We start from the raw sequence: 27688 nt of genomic DNA, 5'->3' as shown, positions 1-27688 counted from the left end.
AGATTAACCAATCAGCTGTGTTGAAGAGCAGACAGGAATGTGAGGCTAATTAGTGATTCATGACGGTGATAATGGGGGGAGTTCTGAGGGCTCCTAATCCATTGTCCTGTCTTGTAAATCAGCACCTTAATACTGACCCTCCAACAGTGCAGCACTCACTCAGTACTGATCCTCCAACATTGCAGCACTCCCTGATTAACGTCCCTCTGACAGTGCAGCACTCCCTCAGTACTGACCTTACAATAGCGCAACACTCGCTCAGTAATGACCATCCAAAAGTGCAGCACTTGCTCAGGACTGACACTGGGGAGAATCAGTCTACTCTGTGGGGCAGACGTCCCCTGAATGGGGTCTTGAATCCCATAACATTCTGACCCCCTGAGTTCGGCTGTGAAACCCACTGACCCACAGGAGAAACTCCTGGTCAATGACTGTCCACCTGTGATCAGAAATATCACCACAGGGTCAGGACACAAAGGATTAACAGTTCACCAACATCTCAAAACATGAGCTGCTCTGTCACTTTGATCCAACTTCCTCAATTTGAGTCACAGTGACACATCAATCCTTTCTAATTAAATACACAGAGGGAGCAGCACAGGAAGAGGTCATTCAGCCCAAGCAGAGCGTGTGGGCAGTTCCTCCCCAGGCGAGCAGTCGGACAGGTCCTGGGTAAGTAACGGAACGATTGGAATTCACTTCCACAACCAACACCATCCTTTGTTGATGTTGTGACTTTATGAAGACAGATTCCAATGATTGATGCCTTTGAAAGATTTCTACTGATTATTGAGATCTGGGTGTGAGGCTCAAGTCTGTTGTACAGAACATCTTTCTAGCTCAAGGGATGAAGGAAGTGCAGAGACATGAATTTTGGGACGTCTTGAGGAGGTGAAAGGTGCTATAGAAATGCAAGTCCTTCATTGTTTTTCTTTCTTAAGGCCTTGTAACTCTCTGCAGAGCACCTATCATCCCACAGAGAGTCAAATTAGTCTGTGAAGACATTGTCTAAAAGCAGTTCTGATCTCTCGAGAGCTGTTGGACAAGAGGTGAGGTCTCATTAACTTCTTTCTCTTTTACAGCTTGAGAACCAATGAAATACCTGGGAGTGGACAATGATTGGGAAATCTTACTTCCTCCTGTCACTCCTCCAAGGTAATATCATCGTCAGCTTGGACAGATTTATGTTTAACAGTCTTTGTAAAAGATCATTCTTATCTCTTTATCTCTGTGACGTCCCGCAACTCACCCAAACCACTTCCCAGATCTCTGTGTTACTCCAATTCCGGCCTCTTGACCATCCCCCGATTCCCATCACTCCAATACTGGCGGCCGGGCCTTCAGCTGCCTGGGGCCTGAGCTCTGGAATTCACTCCCTAAACCTCGGGGATGGAGGAGCTCAGAGGGTTTCATTTTACTGAGAATCACCACGACCACATCACAGCTGCAGTGAGAATAGACAGAGAGTCCAGCTTCACACTTCCTGTACAGTTTCACCATAGCAACCACAATATGGAAGTAAAATAACTGAAAGTTAAACCGACGCTCAAACCAGTCAGTGTTGAGAGATGAGATGTTTACACAGTTTCCCTGTGTGTCTTGTAGACACTGTGTTGGGTGGAAGACGGGCTTCACTAAACAGAGTCCTGAGGACCATGAGCCAATGTAGAACGAACTTGTCCACTCCTGTGTCCAGGGTTCCCTTCCATCCATTGTGAAACCTTGGGGAGATCCCTGTGTGTCCTGTAGATGGTCCACACTGCAGCCACTGTGCCCCAGTGATGGAGGGGGTGGATATCGAGTCTAGTGGATCGACAAACCATCCAGAGTTAAATATTGATATTTCTCTCCCCAGTTGGACTGTCACAAGAGTGGAAAGGTGACACTCCACGAGAGGTGACAGCGCAGGAAGGTTCGTGAGTACAGATTCCATGTCATTACAGTTATCCATCAATTTTAGTGGGGAGATCGCGTGTCGGAATCTGGTTGAAAGGAATAGATGGGAACCCACAGCCTAAATGGTCTATAGCCTTTCACTCCGAGGGTCACAGTCACAGGGATCAAAGATTCCACCATCGGACCCGGCTGTCTGGAGACCTGAAAGATGGCGACTGTTCCCTGATTATAATCAACGTCAGACGGGAAGATGCAGGTCCTTATTTTTTCAGAATAGAATTTGACAATGGTCCGAGCCATAACTATTAGCCTGTAACCCAGCTTCACGTTTCTGGTAAGTGCTGTGTTATAATTACTCAACAGTTCACATTCAACACTCAATGGGAAATAACAGAAACTGTGACGTTTACATATTAACACAAAACACAGCTTATTATAACACACAGTCTGATTCTCAAAAACCTGGTGATAGCTTCCAGTTCAGTCCTAAAGCAACCTCTAATACTCACTTTAATATCAATGATGAAAAGCATTAACTGTATTATTAGGTTATCCACTCCCATCAATTTCTCCTGTCCTGTTTAAAAGTCTGTCGTATCGATAAAAGAAAGATGCTCATTTCTGCAGCGCAATTTACCACCTCAGGAAGATCCAAGTCCCTTCACAGCCAATAAAATGATTCCTGAATTGTAGTCACAGATGTAAAATACAGCAGGCAGTTTGTGCACAGCAAGATCCAACAAACCAGAAGGTGATAAATCACCCAGATCACTGAGGCAATGAGAAGCCAGTGAATTCAAACCTCTAGTCTGATGAAGACTCATACGGACTCGAAACGTTAACCCTGTCTTCCTCTCCACTGATACTGTCAGACCTGCTGAGTCTTTCCAGCAATTTTTGTTTTTGTTTCAGATTTCCAGCATCCGCAGTATTCTGCTTTTAACTCCAATCTCTGGTCTGAGCCTCTTCTCTCATCCAGTGTTCTCAATTCACATGTCTCGGAGTGAACGTGTATTAAGCTGAGTGACAGAAACACCAAAGTCTCAAAGCAGGAAATTCTCTCCTGATCATTGTAACCTCTCAGATCTGATATCATCCTTGTAAAAGTGCTTTCTCTTGTGGGACTGTGAGTTCTATTTGAACTGATGCTTCACGTTATATTTCTCTAAAAGGATCCATTCTCTGTGTGTTAGATTTCACAGATAAACCCACGATATTCCCTGCTGAAATTATTGCAGGAAAGCGTGTGGATGTAAGCTGCACCTTCAACACAACGTGCAATGGAACAGCAGCACCTGTCTTAACCTGGGACACTCCCACTGACGTACCTGGATCAGTCTCAAACACTGTAACTCAGAATGGTGTCACTCTGACCTATACTTCTGTTCTGACCCTGATCCCATCACTCAAACACCACGGAAACACTCTTAGCTGCAGAGTGAGATATCCATCTGTTTCATCGGAGCGGACCCTTGTACTTACTGTGCAATGTAAGTACGGACACCCTTCATTCTGCATCAGCACTCCCTCAGCGCTGACCCTCTGACAGTGCAGCCCATTCTCATTATCCATATTCTCAGGTCTCTCAAAGTGCTTCACAGTCAATGGAAGTTAATTGATATTTATTTGATTATTGTTGAATGAAAAGACAAGCTGTCTAAACTTTACAACTCGCACACAGCATTCTCCATGGCAACACCTCCACCTATCAGAGACCACTTGCCAACCAATCAGCACTCTCTTCCCATTAAGAATAAATTGTTGTTCACTTTCTGTTGGTAATCCTGCGAACGGGGTTCTTGATTCCTGCCCTGACATCTTAATGTCTCAGTGAACAGAACAAGTTCCAACAATGAGCTGTGGTTGGTAATTCCTCACGTTACATCCAGGGAAACTGGAGACTATCAGTGTGTGGTAGAGAATGAACATGGAGCAGTGAAGGGATTAATAATCATCACTGTGGAACGTGAGTGGACACAGACTTCAACAACTGTCTCAGATCCGAACACTACACAAACATCCTCAAACATGCAGACCTCAATAGACACGTGCAGACACACATATATGACCACACACAAAGACACACTCACAAACAAACACACTAGCACAAGACTCCCTCATTGGTTACGTGACCTCCCTCAGTACTGCACTGGAGAGTTGGCCTGAATTCTGGTATTTGTGTTTCCATTCATATTTATGGAAGAATATGGAAATTACTATTACAAACACTCAGATGCATGGAGCAACTCATAGATACTCTCTGCTACTCCAACTCTCTCTCTCCCTTTAAGGAGCTACCTGAAACTTAAGCCTTTGACGAATAACCAGTCCCAACTCCTCCTTATCTGATTCTGTGTGATTTTCTTTGTGTATCTGAGAGTAAGAAGAGGTGGAGAGGTTTAGTAAGAGAATTCCTGCTGGTGAAAAGCTTACATCTTGTTCTCACCTTTACAGTGCACATATTTCCCAGTATGTCCAATGCCCCTGTTTATAATGATGACTGCCTATGTAAACGTCACGCTGTAGTTACAGCCTCCCACCAGTGGTGGCATTGTCGCACTTCATCCTTGTGTTTCCCAGCTTTTCAAGCAACTCCACTTCCCAGTTTGCTACACAAGCTGTGAGTTCATCAGAATGAAATTATTTCTCAAACGGTAGATTTGATGTCATTTTATTGAAAACTTCCTCAGCGCCTCCGGGAAGCAGGAATAGGATGGATGTTGGGGAGTTCATCTTTTCCCAGAGTGTAGGGATCCTCGGGAATGTGCTGTCAGTGGGTGTGGTGGTTGCTGATTCTCTGTCGCCTTCAAGAGGGATCTGGAGTGGTTACTGACTGGGGGAGAGATCATGGAATCGGAGAATGATACAGCACAGGAGGAGGCCATTCAACCCATTGTGCCTGTGCCAGGTCTTTCAATGATCTATCCAATCAGATCCATTAACCACCACTCCACATTGCCCCCATCTTCCTCCTTCAAGTGTTCATCCAATTGCCCTTTTGAAAGTTCCTATTGAATCTGTTTCCACCGCCCTTTCAGGCAGCACCTTCCAGATCACAACAACTCGCTCTGTCAAAACAAATTCTCCTCATCTCCCCCTCCGGTTCGGCAATCTGTGTCCCTCTGGTTACCGACCCTCCTGCCCCTTAAATACATCGATACTGTTCACCTCAACCACTCCCTGTGGGAGTGAGTTCCACATTCTCCCCTCCCTCTGGGTAAAGATTGGAACTGTTTATTAAGCGGGGGGTGTAAGTCCGTGGGGGAGTCCATCTCGATCCTGCCTGATTCGCACACGCGTCCGAGATGGATTTCCATCCTGCACTAAACGTTTCCAGAATTTTCTACAGCACAATCCTGTACACAGCGATGGAGAGAAACATTGGACAGGGAGTCAAACAGCACAATGATCCATTCTCACCAATGTTCCACGCTAAGGGGAAAGTTCAGATTGTCCACTCTTAGAGTGTTTACAATGAAAACATTCATTCCACATTGAATCCCAGTGGATGGGTCAATATTACAGCAAATGTTGCAGTGATATGAAGCTTGATTGTTCAGCCAGAGTGAGAGATTGAAAGCGGAGAGTCAGTGATGATTTCTTTCTATGTGTTCTCTAGACAGTGGAGGAGAGATTCTGCACGTGATCCTGATCCTGGGAATACGAGCTGTGATATTCCTTGTGGCTGTGGTTATCACTATTGCTGGAGTCTGTGTCTGGGAGGGACAAACAGTGAAAGGAAGTCGACAGACTGTTTAAAGCTTTTGTACAGCAACAATCTGGTCAGTCAGTGCGGACAAATAACGTGCGATGTTGGGTTAAGTTGTAATGAAACTGGTCAGTGTCCTGGTTAGAATCACCTTCGTATCAGAGAGGCATTCCAGCACAGTGGGAGCCCATTCAGCCCATTGAGTCCATGCTGTCTCTCTGTAGAGCAATCCACTCAGTCCTATTCCCCCGCTCAATCCCTGTATCCCTGCAAATTTATTTCCACGTGTCCATCCAATTTCCTTTTGAAATCGTTCATCATCTCCACTTCCACCATCCTCGTAGGCAGCGAGTTCCAGCTCATTACCACTCGCTGTGTAAAAAAGTTCCTCCTCACATCTCCCCCCTGTCCAAAACCTTCAATCTGTGTCCCCCAGTCCTTGTACCATCAGCTAATGGCAACAGCTTCTCTTTGTCTACCTTATCTAAACCCATCATCATCTTGTACACCTCGATCAGATCCCCCTTCAATCTCCTTTGCTCCAAGGAGAACAACCCCAGCTTCTCCAACCCAACCTTGTAGCTAAATTCCCTCATCCCTGGACCCATTCTGCTCAATCTCCTCCCCACCCTCTCAAGGACCCTCACTTCCTTCCCAAAGTTTGGAGACCAGAACTGGACACAATAATCTAGTTGTGAACTCACCAGAGCTTTATAAATGTTCAGCATAATCTCCCTGTGTTTGTACTCAATCCCTCAATTTATGAAAAGCTTATTCTTTCCATCAGCACAAACAGCAATTTCCAAGCGGACTCCCATCAGCAGACAGAGTGCAATGAAACATCGGCATGCCTGCTTCTTAATGTACGGAGAGAAACCTGGAACGAGAGATTCTCCTTCTTCTCCTCAGCAAGCTGAAACTTTTCCTTATACCTGGTGCTCCCTGATCCTGCTGTGTGGACACATCATAACCACGGCATTGTCTGGCTGTGTGCAGCCAACATGGTCGAATAGGAATGAACAGAAATGTGACGTTGCTAAACTCTGTTCTCTGATTGGAATGTGCTTTCTGAATGCTGCACCTTTTTCATGCTGCGATAGATTGTAAGAAGCATTTGGTTTATGAATAAAATTACATTGATTAACACAAGTGATTAAAATGCTCAGGCTTTTCTGTAGCTATTTATAGATTAAACTTCTCATTTTGCTGCAAAATCTGGGCTCAACGACATTACTTCATGTTGTGACGATTTTCCAATCATATGAGTCATTGTGCCCATCTTTATAATGGAAACTTCCCATGTAAACATGTCACATTGTAGTTACTCACTCCTGTCATTGGGTGGTGTGATATCAAAGCTGCCTTGATGCTCAGAAACAGTGAGAAATATTCCTGCTGTACACATGAAGTTAGTGAGACAAAGGCAGTAGATGCAATTTTGTGAATCTTGTACAATGTTCTTTAGATAGTGCAGCACTCCCTCAGTACTGACACTCTGACAGTACAGCACTCCCTCAGTACTGACCCACTGGGAGTGCAGCACTCCCTCAGTATTGACCCTCTGACAGTGCAGCACTCCCTCAGTACTGACCCTTTGACAGTGCAGTACACGCTCAGTACTGACCCTCTGACAGTGCAGCACTACCTCAGTACTGAGCCTCTGACAGTGCAGCACTCCCTCAGTACTGAGCCTCCAAGAGTGCAGCACTACCTTAGTACTGATCCTCCGACAGTGCAGCACTCCCTCAGTATTGACCCTTTGACAGTGCAGCACTACCTCAGTACTGACCCTCTGACAGTGCAGCACTCCCTCAGTATGAGCCTCCAAGAGTGCAGCACTACCTTAGTACTGACGCTCCGACAGTGCAGCACTACCTCAGTTCTGACCTTCTGACAGTGCAGCAATTTCTCAGTACAAACCTTTTGAAAGTGCAGCACTCCCTCAGTACTGACCCTCTGACAGAGCAGCAATCCCTCAGTACTGACCCTCTGACAGTGCAGCACTCCCTCATTACTGACCCTCTGACAGTGCCGCAATCCCTCAGTACTGACCCTCTGACAGTGCAGCACTACCTCGGTACTGACCCTCTGACAGTGCAGCACTCCCTCAGTTCTGACCCTCTGACAGTGCAGCACTCCCTCAGTACTGACTCTCCAACAGTACAGCACTCCCTCAGTACTGACCCTCCAACAGTGCAGCACTCCCTCAGTACTGACTCTCCAATAGTACAGCACTCTCTCAGTACTGACTCTCCAACAGTACAGCAATCTCTCAGTACTGTCTCTCCAACAGTGCAGCACTCTCTCAGAACAGACCTTCTGAAAGTGCAGCATTCCCTCAGTACTGACCCTCTGACAGTGCAGAACTACCTCAGTACAGACCATCCAAGAGTGCAGCACTACCTCAGTACTGAGCCTCTGACAGTGCAGCACTACCTCAGTACTTACTCTCTGACAGTGCAGCACTACCCCAGTACTGACCCTCTGACAGTGCAGCACTCCCTCAGTACTGACCCTCTGACAGTGCAGCACTCCCTCAGTACTGACCCTCCGATGGGGCCGCACTTGCTCAGTATTTACCCTCCAACAGCACATTTAAATATTAACCCTCGGAGCCATGGTAGAAAACTGACGTTACCAAACAGCAAACAACAGAAGAGAAACATCACAAAGTCATGATAAATAGCTCAAACGTTTGAGTATGTTGTAACACATTGTGGTATTACGCACACATTCCTACTGCCTGTTTACTCACTCCTTTGTTACTTCCTCATTTTGTCTCACAGAGACACATCAGCCCTTTCTAATTAAATACACAGAGGGAGCAGCACAGGAAGACGTCATTCAGCCCAAGCAGAGCGTATGGGCAATTCCTCCCCAGGCGAGCATTCGGACAGGTCCTGGGTAAGTAACGGAACGATTGGAATTCACTTCCACGACCAACACCGTCATTTGTTGATGTTGTGACTTTTTAAAGACAGATTCCAATGATTGATGCCTTTGAAAGATTTCTACTGATTATTGAGATCTAGGTGTGAGGCTCAAGTCTGTTGTACAGAACAGCTTTCTAGCTCAAGGGATGAAGGAAGTGCAGAGACATGAGCTTAGGGATATTCTGAGAGGGTGAAAGGTGCTATAGAAATGCAAGTCCTTCATTGTTTTTCTTTCTGAAAGCCTTGTAACTCTCTGCAGAGCACCTATCATCCCACAGAGAATCAAATTAGTCTTTGAAGACATTGTCTAAAAGCTGTTGTGATCTCTCGAGAGCTGTCGGACAAGAGGTGAGGTCTCATTAACTCCTTTCTCTTTCAGAGTTTGAGAGTGAGAAGTGAATGGCATATCTGGGAGTGGACAATGATCAGGAAATCTTACTTCCTCCTGTCACTTCTCCAAGGTAATATCACCATCAGCTTGGACTGATTTATGGTTAATAGTCTTTGTAAAAGATCATTCTTATTGAGCTATAATTGGTAACTGATTCAGCAGTGAGCCAGTGTACAAACTCACACCAAGTCCCATTCACCCATCACCCCTGTGCTCACTGATATACACTGACTCCCTGTCTGACAGCAGCATTGGAGGAGAGCAGAGATCTCAGAGGGTTGTAGATTTGGAGGAGGTTGCAGAGATAGTGAGTGGAGCAGAGTGATGGAGGGATTGGAAATCAAGTGTGAAAATAACCAAATTGAGTTGTTGTTGGACTGGGAGCCAGTGTAGGTCAGCGAGCGACTTGTGGGGTCAGGGTGGGGGTGTGGGGAGGTGAAAGTTTGAGTAGAAAATCGGACACGAAATTCAGGGGATGAAATCTATCTTGTGGCTAGGATTCTGACAGCAATGGCCTGAAATTAGTGTCTTTTGCTGATTTTAGTCGAATTTCCCATGAAGACAACACAGCAGCTCCTAGAATAGACAGGCTGTTCAGCATCACACTTCCTGTCCATTCTCACCATGATAGCAACTTCAGTAAGGGAGCAAGATAACTGGAAGAGAGAAGGAAGACAAAGCTGTCCGTGTGTAAAGGTGTCAGTATTCAGTTTGCATATTTGTCTTTGCTCTTGACACATGCAGAGCTCAGGCTGGAGGCCCTTTGTTAGTCTGTTTCACAGTGTCTGCTGGAGTAAGGTCAGTGCTGAGCTTGGGGACAAGTCAGTCTACAATGATGCATCGGAATCAACAATACAACAATATGGGGTTGGATCAGAAATAATCCTTTAGACAATGAGGATCCAAAGAGATTCCTTAGACAATGAGGATCCAGGGTTAAATATTGGTATTTCTCTCTCCAGTTGGACTGTCACAAGATTGGAAAGGTAACACTCCACGAGAGGTGACAACGCAGGAAGGTTCGTGTGCACAGATTCCATGTCATTACAGTTATCCAGCACATTTTGAAAACAAACGACGAGTCGGAATCTGGTTAAATAAGGGGAAATATAAATTGCGGGCTCCCATAGCCTTTCACTCCAAGGATCACAGTCACGAGTTACCACGGTTCCACCATCGGACCCGGCTGTCTGGAGACCTGAAAGATGGCGACTGTTCCCTGATTATAAACAACATCAGACGGGAAGATGCAGGACCTTATTTTTTCAGGATAGAATTTGACAGCAGTAATAGTTACAACTACTATCCTGTAACCCAGCTTCACGTTTCTGGTAAGTGCTGTGTTATAATTACTCAACAATTCACATTCAACACTCAATGGGAAATAACACAAACTGTGACATTTACATATTAACACAAAACACAGCTTATTGTAACACACTGTGTGATTCTCAATAACCTGGGGATCGCTTCCAGTTCAGTCCTAAAACAACCTCTAATACTCACTTTAATATCAATGATTAAATGTGTTGACTGTGTCCATCAATGTTATCAGGTTATCCACTCCCATCGATCTCCCTAATCTTGTTTAAAAGTCTAACAATTTGACAAAAGAAGGACTTGCATTCCTATACCGCCTTTCACCACCTCAACAAACTTCAAATCACTTCACAGACAATGAAGAAATTCTTGGAGTATAGTCACTGTCTAACGTGGCAGTGAGTTTGTGCACAGGAAGCTCCCACAGAGAGCAATGGGATCAGTGACCCAGATCTCTGAGAGAATGATGAGCCAGGGTTCCATGAGCTGTGGGCTGCTCCATCACCCACACCCCAGTGTTGTCAATTCAAGGGTCTGGGAGTGAAAGTGTATTCAGCTCAGTGACACATTCCCCACCAAGTTTGAAAATAGGAAAGTTGCTGCTGATTGTTGTAACCTCTCAGTTCCCATCTTATATTTGGAAACCTGCTTTCAAAATACAAAATCAAGTCTCGCATTTCTATAGCACCTTTCATCACCTCAGGACGATCCTAAATCGATTCACAGCCAGTGAAGTGATTCTTGAAGCACACATTCTCCCCACTCTCTGGTAAAGAAGTTTCTCCTGAATTCCCCATTGGATTTATTAATGACGATCTTATATTGTCAGCCTCTGGTTGTGTTCATTGTGAGGAGTGGAAACAGTCCCTCCATGTCTACTCGATCAAAACCTTTCATTACTTCAAAGATTAAATGAGGTCACCCCTCAACCTTCTCTGTTCAAGAGAACAGAGACCCAGCCTGTACTTCCTCTCCTGACAGGTAAACCCCGACATTGCTGAGATCATCCTTGTGAAGCTTTTTACCACCCTCTCCAGTGTCTCTATATCCTTTTCCAAATGCTGAGTCTGTTCTCCCCGAGCTGTGAGCTGTTCCTCCACCCTCACCAAGTCTGGTCAAATCAAGGGTCACGGAGTGAAAATGTATTAAGCTGAGTGACAGAGATTCAACAAGTGTAAAAATAGACAATTCTAAAATGATCATTGTAACCTCTCAGTTCTGATATCATCCTTGTAAAAGTGCTTTCTCTTGTGGGACTATGGTTTCTATTTGAACTGATGCTTCATGTTATATTTCTCTAAAAGGATCCATTCTCGGTGTGTTAGATTTCACAGATAAACCCACGATATTCCCTGCTGAAATTATTGCAGGAAAGCGTGTGGATGTAAGCTGCACCTTCAACACAACGTGCAATGGAACAGCAGCACCTGTCTTAACCTGGGACACTCCCACTGACCTACCTGGATCAGTCTCAAACACTGTAACTCAGCATGGTGTCACTCTGATCTATACTTCTGTTCTGACTCTGATCCCATCAGTCAAACACCACGGACACACTCTCAGCTGCAGAGTGAGATATCCATCTGTTTCATCGGAGCGGACCCTCGTACTAACTGTGCTATGTAAGTACGGACACTCTTCATTCTACATTAGCTGGAATAGTATAAAATGTGCACAGCAAGCTCCCACATACTGCATTTTGTTGACCAACAGACCATTGGTCTTTAACTGGTAAAAAGTGACCCCTGACAGGCAGTACATCCTTACTACTGACTCTCCGATAGTGCATCATGGACTCATAGACTCATAGACACTTACAGGAGAGAAGGAGGCCATTTAGCCCATCATGTCCATGCTGGTCAGCAAATCCCTCCCCAAGTGCATCACCTCACACTTTTCCAGGTTGAATTCCATTTGTGTCATGATCATTCCCCCTTTACTTAAGTCCATTTCATTTATGATACACCACAAACAGCAAGGGCCCCAGCACTGACCCCTGTGGAACCCCACTGGAAACAGACATCCAGTCACAGAACCATCCCTCCACCATCACCCTCTGCTTCCTGCCTCAGCCAATATTGGATCCAACGTGCCACTTTGCCTTGGATCCCATGGGCTCTTACTTTCTTGGCCTCTCTGCCATGAGGCACCTTATCAAAAGCCTTCCTAATCCCATGTAGACCACATCAAAGGCATTACTCTCATCAACACTCCTGGTTACCTCCTCAAAAGATCTGATCAAGTTTGTCAAACACGACCTTCCCTTAACAAATCAATGCTAAATATCCCAGATTAATCCTTGTCTCTCCCAGTGCAGATTCATTCTGTCCTTCAGAATTCTTTCTAGTAACTTCCCCACCACCGAGGTTAGACTGACTGGCCTGTAATTTCCTGATCTATCCCTTCCTCCCTTTTTTAATAATGGGACAACATTAGCTGTCCTCCAGTCCTCTGGCACCTCACTTGTTACCAGAGAGGATTTGAAAATTACTGCCAGGGCCCCTGATATCTCTTCCCTTTCCTCCCTCGACAGCTTTGGATTCATCTCATCTGGGCTTGTGGATTTATCCACTTTTCAGGCCGCTAAACCCACTAGTACCTCCTCTCTCTGTGTTAATTTCCTCTCATATTTCACTGTCCTCCACCCTGATGTTATACCTGCATCATCCTTTTCCATTGTGAAGACTGATGCAAAGTATTCATTGAGGAGTGTACCCACGTCTTCCAGGTCCACACACACATTACCTCGATGGTCCCTAATCGGCCCCACTCTTTACCGAGTTATTCTCTTGCTCTTTACATATTTAAAAAACCCCTCTGGGTTTTCCTTTATTCTACCCACCAGTGCTTTCTCATGCACTCTCTTATCTTTCCTAATGTCCTTTTTCAGTTCCCCTCTGCACTATTTATACTCCTCTAGGGACTCTGCTGTATTGAGCCCTCAGTATATGCCATAAGCTTCTCTTTTTTCTCAATCCTAACCTTTATGTTCCTTGTCTTCCAGGGTTCTCCAGACTTGCTCTCTCTCTTTGTCTTTACAGGAATATATCTGCTCTGTACTCTCGCTATTCCCTCCTTGAATGCCTCCCACTGCTCTGACACAGTTTTATCTGCAAATAGCTTCTCCCAGTCCACTTGGGCCAAATCATATCTCATCTTAGTAAAATTAGCCTTTCCCCAGTTTAGAATATTTATTCCCAGCACAAACTTATCCTTCTCTATAACTGTCCTAAATCCAGTTGAGTTCCAGTCAGTATCTCCCCTACTGATACGCTTTCCAACTTCCCCGGCGCTTTTCCATATATTAGGTCCAGAACTGCCCCCTCCCTTGTTGAGCTTTCAATGCACAGGCTAAAAAAGTTCTCCTGGATGCAACTTCAGAATTTTTCTCCCTCCCTACCTTGCACACTAAAGCTGTCCCAGTTAATATTTGGGTAGTTAAAATCTCCGAGTATTACTGCTTTATTTTTCTTACACATCTCTGAGATATGATCACATGTTGGATTGTCCATCTCTCCCTGACTGTTTGTTGGTTTTATATCTTGAGTCTATGAGTTCACTGGTTGAGTAAACTCGAATTGCACTCCTTCATAAACACTTGTTAGTTGATGATCGCTATCAATAACCAAGAGAGACCGACATTAGAACAAGCTGATTATTTATTGCAAGAGGGCAGAGCACTAAATTCTTGCATGCTCCCATAACCACCTCCAGCTCTAGACTTACAGTTAACCAGTAGCCCGCACTGTACAATGATTGGGCACCATGGTCACATGGTTTATCCACTTGCATTCTCTTAACTGTACATGGAACTCCACTTTACCACATCCTTCCCCCTTTACTTAAAAAGTGCAGTTGACAAACTTAATAACAAGTGAACTAATTACACTAATAACTATTTACAAATCAAGTCTCTCAGGAGGCTTTCTCGCATGTTTCTCCTTCCAAATTTTGGGACCTGTCCTCTACATGTGGCACAGACTCCAGTGTAGATGAAGACTTCATTTCTTCTTGTGGGTCCAGCGTTATTTTGGGGAAATGATCCATGTGTCGTTTACTGATACATGATAGGAGAGGGATCCAGTTACTGCACTCACCTCGCCTAACAGCCAATTGGACCCATCTCCATAGTTCATCGCGAGGACTGCAACACCCACAGTGAAAGTTCTTTCCCACCATGACCATCGTGCGTCTCTTGGCTTTTCTCCAGCCTCCCCTTTAAATTCGGCTGGATAAGGGTCAGGTGGGTGGGGAGATGTCTCTTCATTAGTAGTTCTGCAGGGCCAATGCTGGTCGTTGTTTGTGGCCTGGCCCAATTTGTGAAGAGGAACCGGGACAATCTCGTGCCGATGGAATCCCCTTCCATCTTTCTCACCCTGGATTTAAAGGTTTGGATGCCCTGCTCAGCCCTGCCGTTCGATGCTGGGCGGTAGGGTGAGGGTTTGATATGGGTAATGAAGTGCTGAATAGTAACTGAGGGCTGTGGTCTCAGCTGGTTTAGAACAATTTTTATTCACTCGTTGAAATTCTTCGAGTCGGAGATGGTCAGTGACGTGAGGCTGAGAATCAGCACGGACGTTTTGCTCCCACATGTGGATACAAGAATCCCCGTCTTCTTCTCCTCTCCCGTGATGTCATTAGCGGTAAAAAAGAACACTAGGCGTTCGACACACTGAGACCAGTCACCTGAAATGGGGTTGAATGGATCGACACGCCGGAACTGCAGCAGCGTCAACGACTGCAAGGGGGCAGCGCTTCCGATGTCTTCCCAGTTAATGACCAATTCAGGTGTTTGTCTTACTGCAGCTTCCTTCACTGCCGTCGATCGATTCATCTTTTACCTTCCGCAGAGTTACCCGCTCTCTGGGGTCTCTTATAACATTGTGTCCACAGCCATTGTTCTTGCATGTACCTCTTTAAATGTATTGTTGCTTTAAGAGCTGTCACCTCTTTGTTAACTCCCTCTCTGTCGCTCTTGTCTTTTCTGTGCTGGGTTTCGTGCTCTCTTTGAGTTTTGGTGGGATCCCTGTGATCACGATTCTGCAGGGTTTTTTCCCCAAATTCTAAGTGCAGCACTGCTCCCTGCTCTGACTGCATCCTATTTTATACCCTCCGTACAGATTCTCTTTCTAATGTTCTGCTCGCTGGCATTGTGGGTCCTCACTCAGGGGCTATGTTTTTAGCTGTGTTCATCCTCAACTCCAGTTTTATGTCTTGAGTCTCTGAATTCACCAGTCGACTAAACTCGAATTGCACACCTTCATATACACTCGCTAGTTGATTCTTACTATCAATAACGGACAAAGACAGACATAAGAACAAACTGTGATTATTTATTGCAGCAGAGGACTGAACACTGAATCCTTGCGCACCCCCACAACCACCTCCAGCTGGAGAAATACAGTTAACCAGTAGCCCAACCTGTCCAATGATTGCTCAGTACTGTCACATGGTTAGTCCGCTTGCATTCTCTTAAAGGTACATGGTGCTCCACTTGACCATAGAGGGCCTGAAGTATACAGCCAACAGTGTGTTTGCCTCAGTACTGACCCACCTACAGTGCAGCACTCCCTCATTATTGACTCTCTAACAGTGCAATGCTGCCTCAGTACTGTCCCTCCCACATTGCAGTTCTCAATCAGAACTGACAGTCTGACTGTGCAGCACTCCATCAGCACTGCACCTGCTACAGTGCAGCTCTCCCTCAGCACTGACCGTCCGACAGTGCAGCACTCCCTCAGTGCTGAACTGAAGTGTCTGCCTGGATTATGTGCTTTGTGGTGAAGGAACCTTCATTGATGTCACACCTTTCACATTCTCAGAGTCTCGCAAAGTGCTTCAGAGTCAATGTAAGCAACTGATCTTTATTTGTTTTCAGACGCACCACAGAATCTCTCAATTGCTTCTCTTGATGTGATTAATGCTTCATCAATCAATATAATTGAGGGGAATTCTGCAGTGATAATCTGCTCTGTCGAGAGCTTCCCAGCTTCTAACCTGACGTGGCGACATCTTAATGTCCCAATGAACAGAACAAGTTCCAACAATGAGCTGTGGTTGGTGATTCCTCATGTTACATCCAGGGACACTGGAGACTATCAGTGTGTGGCAGAGAATGAACATGGAGCAGTGGAGGGGTTCATAACCATCACTGTGGAATGTGAGTTAATGCAAACTTCAACATCACTCTCACACACACACACACACACACACACACACACACACACAAGCGCACACACACACAGACACACACTCACACACACACACACACACACAGACACACACACACACAGCAACACACACACATACACAAACACACACACACACACACACACAGCAACACACACACACACACACACACAAACAGACACACACACAGCAACACACACACACAAACACACACACACACACAAACACACACACACATGCTCACACACAGCAACACACACAGTCACACACAGCAACACACACACACACACAGCAACACACACACACACACACACAAACACACACATACATGCTCACACACACACAAACACACACATACATGCTCACACACAGCAACACACACACTAACACACAGCAACACACACACACACACACACACTCTCACACTCACACAAACATCACCTCATCTTGTGACTAGGCACTTTACAGATGGAGAGGAGAGAGGAAGAGAAGGGGCAGGTGTTGCAACTTCTGCAATTGCATGGGAAGGTGCCGTGAGAGGGGGATGAGTTGTTGGGGATGATGGACGCGTGGACCAGGGTGTCCTGGAAGGAATGTTCCCTATGGAATGCCGACAGGCGAGTGAAGGGAAGATGTGTTTGGTGGTGGCATCATGCTGGAGTTGTGGGAAATAGCGGAGGACGATCCTTTGAATGCGGAGGCTGGTGGGGTGAAAAGTGAGGACAAGGGGGAACCTATCATGGTTCTGGGAGGGAGAGGAAGGTGTGAGGGCAGATGCGCAGGAAATGGGCCGGTCACGGTTGAGGGCCCTGTCACCCACCGTGGATGTGAAACCTCGGTTAATGAAGATGGAAGACATGTCAGAAGGGCTGTTTTGGAAAGTGGCATCATCGGATCTGATACGCTGGAGGCGAAGGAACTGAGAGAATGGGATGGAGTCCTTACAGGAAGAGGGGTGTGAGGAACTGAATTCGAGGTCTGTGTGGGGGTCAGTGGGCTTGTAATGGATATTGGTGGACAGTGTATCACCAGAAGTTGAGACAGGGAGATCAAGGAAGGGAAGGGAAGTATCAGTGATGGACCCTGTGAGAATGATAGAGGGGGGAAAATTGGAAGCAAAATTGACTCGGGGTCAGATTTTGTCCGAAGGAGGTGAGAAATGATGGAGGGAATTCCAGAGGTTAGGGTCCAGGCAGCTGAAGGCATGGCCGCCAATGGTGGAGAGATGGGAATGGGAGAATGTGCAAGAGGCTGGAATTGGAGGAGCGCAGAGATTTTGGAGAGCTGTTGGGTGTGGGGATTACCTGCTGATTGTTCTCTGCCCTTGTTCCAGATCCCCCACAGGAGACCATGGTGTCCATCAGCAGATCCTCAGGTGGGATAAGAGAGGGAAGCAATATCACATTAACCTGCTCCAGTGAAAGTGTCCCACCGATATCTCATTACACCTGGTTCAGGATCGAGGGGAACACCAGCACCCAGTTAAACACAAGTAGCCGCGCTCTCTCCTTCACCCCTGTAACACGGGAGAATGATGCAGGTTTCTACTGCACAGCGAGGAACCCAGTGGGTAACAGCACCTCCAACATCACCCACCTGAACGTACAATGTAAGCATTTTACTCCCCCTGTCTCTGCTTAAAACTCAAACACTTTCTGTCTGAGGGCAGCTTCCTTGTTGTGGTTTAGCATAACTAGCATCACCTCCCTGCTTTTTTCACCCTGTGCCTCTCCGAGATACATAAGGAGATATTAGAACAGGGACTGAAAGCTCAGAGAAAGAGGCCGGATTTCAAAGAGTGTCTGAAATGAGAAGAGAGATAGAAATGGAGAGTTTTACGGAGGGAATTCCAGAGCTCGGGGCCCAGACAGCTGAAGGCACGGCCGCCAATGGTGGAGCGATAGGAATCGGGGGATGGTCAAGAGGCCAGAATTGGAGGAGCGCAGAGATCTCGGAGAGTTGTAGATGCTGGAGGAGATTACAGAGATAGGGAGGGTTGTGGGGGCTGGAGGCAGTTACAGAGATAGGGAGGGTTGTGGGGGCTGGAGGAGGTTACAGAGATAGGGAGGGTGGTGGGGGCTGGAGGCGGTTACATAGGTAGGGAGGGGCGTAGGGATGGAAGGTGGTTGCGGAGTTAGCGAGTTTTATAGGGGCTGTAGGAGGTTACAGGGATAGGGACGGTTGTGGGGGTTGGAGGAGGTTACAGAGATATGGAGGGTTATAGATGCTGGTGGAGGTTACACAGATAAGGAGGGTTATAGGTGTTGAAGGAGGTAACAGAAATAGGGAGGGTTATAGGGGTTGGAGGAGGTAACAGAGATAGGGAGGGGGTAAGGAGGAATTTGAAACAATGTGAATTTTAAAATTGTGGCATTGCCGGACCGGGAGCCAGTGTAGCTCAGTGACCAACAGGGAGTGATGTGTGAACGGGACTCGGTGTGAGTTAGGACATGAGGACAGCAGAGTTTGGGATGAGCTGATGTTTATGGAGAGTGGAAGATGGGAGGTCGGGCAGGAGAGTGTTGGGATAGTCAAGTGCAGAGGTATCAAAGGCAGGAATGAGTGTTTCAGTGTGAAGATTCTATCTTACGCTCTAACTTTGCTCTGACGTTGTCTCATTGTTGTCCTTCCCTCCTTAGATAAGCCGGAGATTTCCCAGCAGTCGGAGTGCACTCGGAGGTCAGAGAGGGTCACCTGCGTCTGTGTGGCCAACTCCAACCCACCCGGAGACCTCACCTGGCACCTGCCCAGTGCCAACATCAGTGGTAACCAAACACACGGAGGTTTTGTGTCGTGGCAGGTCAGAGATGGGCATCTGGTGACTGGTTCCCTCACCCTGATGAGACCCCAGGATGAGGGAGGTGTGATGGCATCCTGCTCGGTTCAAAACCCACATGGGGAAACCATGTTCAAGATGTATCTGTGGGTCAAAGGTGAGAGACTCGCTCAGGATCGATCTCCACTCAGCTGGATTGATCCCTAAACTCGAGAATTCCCTCCCTCAACTTCTCCACCTCTCTCTCTACCTCCTCTAAGATGCTCTTTACAACTTACCCCTTTGACCAAGCTTTGAATCACCTGACCTCATGTGACAATGGCAACACTTGGTCAAATTGGAGCCAGGCCGTTCAGGGGGTGATGTCAGGAAGCACTTCTTCACACAAAGGGGAGTGGAAATCTGGAACTCTCTCCCCCAGATAAGCTGCTTCATTGGGTGCAAGACAGAAAGCTTTGACAAAATGTCCTTTCTCAGCAATACTCAGGTTCTCCTCCCCAACAACAAAATATTATATTTCAATATTACATAGATTACATCGAGAAAAATTATATGTAAATGTTACATAGATTACGTAGAGAAATGCAACAGCTGATTTGTGCAGAGCAAGATCCCACAAACAACAGCGTGAAAATGAGGTGATAATTGATTATTTTAGTGAGGTTATTTGATACATATATATAGAAATTAAAGATATAATTACACATTTAGAGAGGGAAACCTGTCCATTTGAACAGGGCTGGGTGTGTATGTAACTCCAGACTCAAACACCAACATGGTTAACTCTTACCTGCCCTCTGAACTGCTCTCCCAGTTTGGGTCAAACCAGCGGTTCAGGAGGAAGACCCCCCACCACCTTCTCAAGAGGAAACGAGGGATGGACAATAAATGTCAGCATTGCCCGAGAATGAGTATTTAAACATTGAGTGAGTGTATCGCTTCTCGAGATACATCGGAGCATCATTCTAAACCTGTAGTGCAGTAATTAATGGCTGTTTTTACAGGTAGAGACTCCAGTAAATGGAAAGTAGGATTGCTCACGGCTGGGATCATGTTGAGTGTTTTACTGGCTGAAATCTTCATCTTCATCTGTGTGAGAAAGTACGTCTGAAGATTTAACTTGATTTTAATATAAACATTTGCTTAGGACTAATTGAACAGTTTTTACAAAGGGCCAGCACAGGCACGATGGGCTGAGTGGCGTCCTCCTGAGCTGTGAGATTTTAAATTCTTTCATTGAATGTGGCTGTCACTGGTGAGGCCGCTATTAATTACCCATCTCTAATTGCCCCTTGAGAAGGTGTTGGTGAGCTGCCTTCTTGACCCGCTGCAGTCCATGTGGTGTAGGTACACCCACAGTGCTGTTAGAGAGGGAGTTCCAGGATTTTGACCCAGCGACAGTGAAGGAACAGTGATATATTTCCAAGTCAGGATGGTGAGTGACTTGGAGGGGAACTTCCAGGTGGTGGTGTTCCCATGTGTCTGCTGCCCTTGTCCTTCTAGATGGTAGAGGTCGCGGGTTTGGAAGGTGCTGTTGAAGGAGCCTTGCTGAGTTGCTGCAGTGCATCTTGTAGATGGTACACACACTGCTGCCACTGTGTGTTCATGGTGGAGGGAATGAATGTTTAATGTGGTGGATGGGGTGTGGATCAATTGGGCTGCTTTGTTGTGGATTGTGTCGAGATTCTTGATTCTGTGCTTTGTGCAGATGTGATTTAAAGAGAGAGTCCAGTCATTGGTGTAAGTTTACAGTGGGCTCTGTGTCTGTGCTGCACTGACTCTCTGCTATATGATAACCACAGTGTGATATTGTGTTATTGCAGGAGAAAGACAGCGATGGAGGAGAGGGTTTCAGGGACCAGTGACATTGCATTGACCTCCCGTCCACTCTCTGTGAAGCACCAGGTACAGGAGCTGTTTACACTCACTCCAAAGCTTCAGTCTCAGTGTGTAGACAACACATGTCTCAGATTCCCAGCCCAGTTACCCACTGATTTGTAAATGTGGAGTCAGCAATGGTTCAGTATCATGCTGTCTCTCTATTATGACACAGCAACTGGTAAAGGCTGTTGTTTAAAATCCCAGAGGGAAACTATAAACAAATGTCATAACCTATATTTCCCAGTGGATTGTTTGAGATGCAGCTCTAAATTCAGGAATAAGACTACCAGTTCTCGAGATGGTTTTATATCAAACTACATGAGACATTTATTAATTTACACAAGTTAAACATATGCACATCGCTACAAACTAGTACTATCATAACTTTTTAACAAATTCCCAAACTAATCTCCTCTAAGATAACCCATAGAATTTAAGCAGATTCCAGGCAAAGCATTTTCACCTCACAAATTCCAAATGAGGTTCCTTTCACTTTGGTTCCTTTGCAGACAGGTGTAGGCTTACAGATGCTTTGATGTTAGAAGCCTCTGCTCTGCACAAACAAAACTGCTCAAGTTATATCCAGCGCTTCTCTTTGGATGTAAATTCTCATTGTATCATCAGGACCTTCGAACTCCATCTCTTCTAACAATAAATCCTCTGTCATAGTATCAATTTTATCAATAAAATAAATGTTGATTGGTTTAAGATTTCACTCTCAGGCTTTGAATGCTCTGTTTAGAAATACAAATTTTTATCCCTCAGTTTACATCTCAAAACTACTATACATCAAAATACCCTGACTGGCTGGCTTTAATCCAGTTAAAATACACACAGACACACCCACAGACTAAACCCCTATGTGAATAAAACAATTTCCAATAACATGATACCCATTAATCGCATTTTGACAGTCTCTCTCTCTATCCCTACGTCCCTTTCTCTCCCTCTCTCTCTTTCTCTCACTCTCATCCTCTCTCTGATTACAAGGTTCATGTTAATGAGCTTCACACCAGACACTTAAGTGCAGAATCCAAGCCGTCACTCACCAGAGCCATTACCGAGGGAGTGCGAGACTGACAGAGGGTCAGTACTGAGGGAGTGCTACACTGTCGGAGGGTCAGTACTGAGGGAGAGCTGCACTGTCGGAGGGTCAGTACTGAGGGAGCGCTGCACTGTCGGAGGGTCAGTATTGAGGGAGAGCTGCACTGTCGGAGGGTCCGTACTGAGGGAGTGCTGCACTGTCGGAGGGTCAGTACAGAGGGAGTGCTGCACTGCCATAGGTGATATCTTTCATGTGACATGAGAGAGAGGGTTAGACCCACTGAGACATGACTGACACTAACGAGGCTGCACAATAATTTAACCCTATCTGTGCCAGTAAATGATGTGACGGTATCTTCTGTTTCCATTTTTCTGTAGGGTAAACAGAACGTGCTGATTACTGAGCCCCAGAACACAAACAGAGACACAACTGGCGAGGGGCAGACCCCAGCTCCCCGGGGTATCTCTGAAGGTGCAGTGGGAGGCGATGTTGTACATGGGAACCCCAACAAAACTGAAGAGTTTCTATACGCCAATCCCCAAGTCTTGAGGATGTCCAGTGGTGATGGGTCTGTCCACAGGGAAGAGGAGACAGAATACGCACAGATCAGGTTCGAGCATAACTGAATGAGAAATGGGGAGAGTGAGTGAGGAGGTGTGGGGGTGGGGGTAGGGATTGAGATTCCTGGGAACAGGAAACAACCCACTGGGGGAGAGGGTGGAGAGGGAGGAAGGGATGGAATTGGGCTGCGGTTGGTGTGGTTTGGAATGAAATGCTTCTCCAGAGAGGACTGGATGCTGAGGCATTGGGGACAGAGATTCACTGTCTCTCTCTCTGTCTCTCTCTCTCTCACTCCCTCCCTGTCTCTCTCTTTCTTTCTGTGTCTGTCTCTCATTCTCTATCTCCAGCTCCTCCTTTAAGATGCCCATTAATAGCTGACTTTGTTGACTCAGCTGTTGGTCTCCTGTCCCTAATATCTCATCATGTGCCTCAGAGTCAGGTAAAGATGTGACTAACAATCCCCGGATGAGCCTTGGGACATTTTGCTACATTGAAGGTGCTATATAAATGCAAGTAGTTGTAGTAACTCTGATCTGCTTCGATTAAGAATGGAACCACAAAGGCTCCTTCAACACGGCGTGTGTGCAGCAGTCTCACAATAAATACATTGAGCTGTGTGATTTTTAATTCTTTCATCGAATGTGTCTGTCACTGGTGATGTCAGCATTAATCCCATCCCTAATTGCCCTTGAGAAGGTGTGGTGAGCTGCCTTCTTGACCCACTGCAGTCCATGTGGTGTAGGTACACCCACAGTGCTGTTAGGGAGGGAGTTCCAGGATTTTGACCCAGCGACAGTGAAGGAACGGCCGATATATTTCCAAGTCAGGATAGTGAGTGACTTGGAGGGGAACTTCCAGGTGGTGGTGTTCCTATGTGTCTGCTGCCCTTGTCCTTCTAGATGGTAGAGGTCGCGGGTTTGGAAGGTGCTGTTGAAGGAGCCTTGCTGAGTTGCTGCAGTGCATCTTGTAGATGGTACACACACTGCTGCCACTGTGTGTTAGTGGTGGAGGGAGTGAATGTTTAATGTGGTGGATGGGGTGTCGATCAATTGGGCTGCTTTGTCCTGGATGGTGTCAAGCTTCTTGATTCTGTGCTTTGTGCAGAACTGATTCAAAGAGACAGTCCAGTCGTTGGTGTAAGGTTACAGTGGGCTCTGTGTCTGTGCTGCACTGACTCTCTGCTATATGATAACCACAGTGTGATATTGTGTTATTTCAGGAGAAAGACAGCGATGGAGGAGAGAGTTTCAGGGACCAGTGACATTGCATTGACCCCCAGTCCACTCTCTGTGAAGCACCAGGTACAGGAGCTGTTTACACTCACTCCAAAGCTTCAATCTCAGTGTGTAGACAACACGTGTCCCAGATTCCCTGCCCAGTTACCCACTGATTTGTACCTGTGGAGTCAGCAATGGTTCAGTATCGTGCAGTCTCTCTGTTATGACACAGCAACTGGTAAAGGCTGTTGTTTAAAATCCCAGAGGGAAACTTTAAACAACTGTCATAACCTATATTTCCCAGTGGAATGTTTGAGATGCAGCTCTAAATTCAGGAATAAGACTACCAGTTCTCGAGATGGGTTTATATCAAACTACATGAGACATTTATTAATTTACACAAGTTAAACATATGCACATGTCTACAAGCTAGTACTATCATAACTTTTTAACAAATTCCCAAACTAATCTCCTCTAAGACAACCCAAAGACTTTAAGCAGATTCCAGGCAAAGCATTTTCCCCTCACAAATTCCAAATGAGGTTCCTTTCACTTTGGTTCCTTTGCAGACAGGTGTAGTCTTACAGCTGCTTTGATGTTACAAGCCTCTGCTCTGCACACACAAAACTGCTCAAGTTATACCCAGCGCTTGAGTGTAAAGAAGATGGAGATTGATAGGCTCTTGATTGGTAAGGGGATCAAAGGTTAGGAGAGAAGGTGGAAGAATGGGGTTTTTGAAACATATCAGCCATGTATGAATGGTGGAGCAGACTCGATGGACCGAATGGTCTAATTTCTCCTCCTATGTCTTAGTCTTATGGCTTCTCTTTGAAGGTAAATTCGCAATGTATCATCAGGACCTTTGAACTCCATATAAAAATAAATCCCCTTTCATCGTATCAATTTTATTAGTAATATAAACGTTGATTGGTTTAAGATTTCACTCTCAGGCTTTGAATGCTTTATTTAAAAATGCAAATTACCACTTTACCTCTTTGTTTACATCTCAAAACTACTATACATCAAAGCACACAGACTGGATGGCTTTAATCCAATTAAAATACACACAGACAAACACACAGACTAAATCTCTGTTTAAAAAGACAGTTTGCAATTACAATACAAACATTAATAGATTAATAACACTCTGTCTCTATCCCTCCTCTATCCCTCTCTCTCATCCTCTCTCTGATTACAAGGTTCATGTTATTGAGCCTCACACCAGGCACCTGAGTGCAGAATCCAAGCCGTAACTCGCCAGAGCCATTACCGATTGAGTGTGAGACTGACAGAGGGTCAGTACTGAGGGAGTGCTGCACTGTCGGAGGATCAGGACTGAGGGAGTGCTGCGCTGACAGAGGGTCAGTACTGAGGGAGCGCTGCACTGTCGGAGGGTCAGTACTGAGGGAGTGCTGCACTGCTGGAGGGTCAGTACTGAGGGAGTGCTGCACTGCCCTAGGTGGTTTCTTTTATACGATATGAGAGAGAGAATTAAACGAGTCTGCACAATAATTTAACCCTATCAGTGCCTGTAAATGATGTGAGGATATCTTCTGTTTCCATTTCTCTGTAGCGTAAACAGAACGTGCTGATTACTGAGCCCCAGGACACAACCAGAGACACAACTAGTGAGGGGGAGACCCCAGCTCCCCGGGATCTCTCTGAAGGTCCAGTCGGAGGCGATGCTGGACATGGGAACTCCGACAAACCAGACGAGCTTCTCTACGCCAACATCAGCTTTTCAAAGCTGCCCAGCGGTGACAGGACTGTGCACAGGAGCGAGGACACGGAATACACACAGATCAGGTTCCAGAAAAACTGAGTGTGAAACAGGGACCGAGGCTGTGGGGTGTGTGCAGCCAACATGGCCAAATAGTAATGAACAGAAATATGATGTTGCTGAACTTTTTTTTTATCTGTTCTGAGTGAGCTTTCTGAATGCTGCACCTTTTTCCATGCTGTCAAAGATTGTGAGAAGCTTATGAATTATGTGTAATGTTACATCTGTTAATACAGGGTGAGGTGAGAGTGACTGCCTTTGACATCAAGGCTGCATTTGACCGAGTGTGGCATCTAGGATCCCGAGCAAAACTGGAGTCAATGGGAATCAGGGGTGCGACGAAAGTATAATAATTTACATAATATTTTCCTGGTGTGTTGTAAACTAGGTTTATGGGTGTGAGTGTAGATGGGTCTGTCTGTGTGGCTTAATTATATCTGGAGTCAGGTAGACTGCAAGTTTGAGATTATCAAAAGAAGCTAGGTGTAGAAATGTACATGAAATGCTAATGAGTGAACATGGAGACTGTAATGTGTGAAGGGAATTTGCATTTTTAGATAAGTGACGGGATTGTTTGAATTTCAAAGGGCTGTTGGTCTGTTTACAACGAGGCCGATAAGTAAGGTTAAGCAGTGTTTTTATTTTTCCCCAAAGGTTATTGACAACATTGGCAGCATTAAAATTTTTATATTATGGGAAATGTATAATTCCAAAGACATATGGAACAATGAAATTTACATATCAAAGAGAGAGAAACATAAACAAAGGAGAATGAAAGGCTATTTTGGGGACCATGTAAAATCTAACAAAAGTGTGTGAATCAGCCTTGAAGAAGCCTCCAGGCATTTGTCCATAGGTCTGTTATGTTCAGTGACTATAGATCGAGAAAGCCATTTGGAATTCCACTCTCAAGTGTGTACTGTGTTAACTTGCTGGTTATGTTTTTAAATCTGAAATCTATTTTGGACTGTTGCCTTAAACGGGGTTGTACTGCTCACCTCCCGACTCCCCAACGCCTGTCCACCATCTTCAAGGTTAATTAGGAAGTTTAGGATTTGTTATAATAGTAACCGTAGCCTTATGTGTGTGCTTGAAATCTTGTATTTTGTTAATAAATATTGAAATTTAATTTTTAAGATCTCTAAATGTCTTGGTTGACACATTACTCCTGAATTCAGGTCACACATCTCATAATAAATACAAATTGCAAAACCGTTGTGATAGTGTGACCAAGTTTCCCTTGTGGATTTGGTCCCCCTGGCACACATCATCTACCACATCATAACAGAGGGAAAACTCTCCACTGGTTGGAGCCATACCCAGCACAAAGCAAGATAGTTGTGGATGTTGGAGGTCAAATATCTCAGTTCCAGGACATCACTGCAGGAGTTACTCAGAGTAGTGTCCTCGGCCCAACCATCTTCAGCTGCTTCATCAATGACCTTCCTTCCATCATAAGGACAGAAGTGTGGATGTTCACTGATGATTGCACAATGTTCAGCACCATTCACAGTTCCTCAGATACTGAAGCAGTCCTTGTCCAAATGCAGCAAGACCTGGACAATATCCAGGCTTGCTCTGACAAGTGTCAGGCAATGACCATCTCCAATAAGAGAGAATCTAACCATCGCCCCTTGATGTTCAATGGCATTACCATTGCTGAATCCCCCACTATCAACATCCTGGGGATTACCATTGACCAGAAACTGAACTGGACTAGCCACAAAAACACTGTGGCTACAAGAGCAGGTCAGAGGCTGGGAATCATGCAGTGAGTAACTCACTCCAGACGCCCCAAAGCCTGTCCACCACCTTCAAGGCACATGTCAGGAGCGTGATGGAAGACTCTCCACTTGCCTGGATGAGTGCAGCTCCAACAAGATTCAATAAACTCAATACCACTCAGGACAAAGCAGCCCCGCTAGATCCACTCTCTGCACAACCGATGAACAGTAGGAGCAGTGTGTACCATCTACAAGGTGCACTGCAG

At 45.7% G+C, this 27688-nt stretch overlaps 2 protein-coding genes across 8 annotated transcripts in view; one reads left to right on the top strand and one right to left on the bottom strand.

Moving 5' to 3' along the window:
- LOC121274120 (myelin-associated glycoprotein-like) overlaps positions 1-27688 on the bottom strand; it is a 292428-nt gene that overhangs the window by 139090 nt on the left and 125650 nt on the right. The gene's annotated exons all lie outside the window — the stretch shown is intronic.
- LOC121274118 (myelin-associated glycoprotein-like) lies at positions 8398-26703 on the top strand. Of its 6 annotated transcripts, none has more exons than XM_041181282.1 (12): positions 8398-8509; positions 8918-8999; positions 9892-10260; positions 11575-11871; positions 16128-16409; positions 17772-18047; positions 19078-19371; positions 20219-20315; positions 21038-21119; positions 22518-22750; positions 23921-24002; positions 25492-26703. In XM_041181282.1, exons 1-12 carry the CDS (start codon positions 8468-8470, stop codon positions 25738-25740), a joined length of 2385 nt encoding a protein of 794 aa, XP_041037216.1. In that variant the 5' UTR covers positions 8398-8467; the 3' UTR covers positions 25741-26703. The 6 variants fall into 6 exon arrangements, with proteins under 6 accessions (XP_041037216.1, XP_041037215.1, XP_041037221.1 ...); XM_041181281.1 differs by having other exon boundaries at positions 11554-11871; XM_041181287.1 differs by lacking the exon at positions 9892-10260.

Source organism: Carcharodon carcharias (genome assembly GCF_017639515.1).
Source record: "Carcharodon carcharias isolate sCarCar2 chromosome 29 unlocalized genomic scaffold, sCarCar2.pri SUPER_29_unloc_9, whole genome shotgun sequence".
In the NCBI taxonomy this organism is placed as follows: Eukaryota; Metazoa; Chordata; class Chondrichthyes; order Lamniformes; family Lamnidae; genus Carcharodon; species Carcharodon carcharias.
Note: the sequence above shows the minus strand (reverse complement) of the source record. Positions and strands in the feature narration are given on the sequence as shown.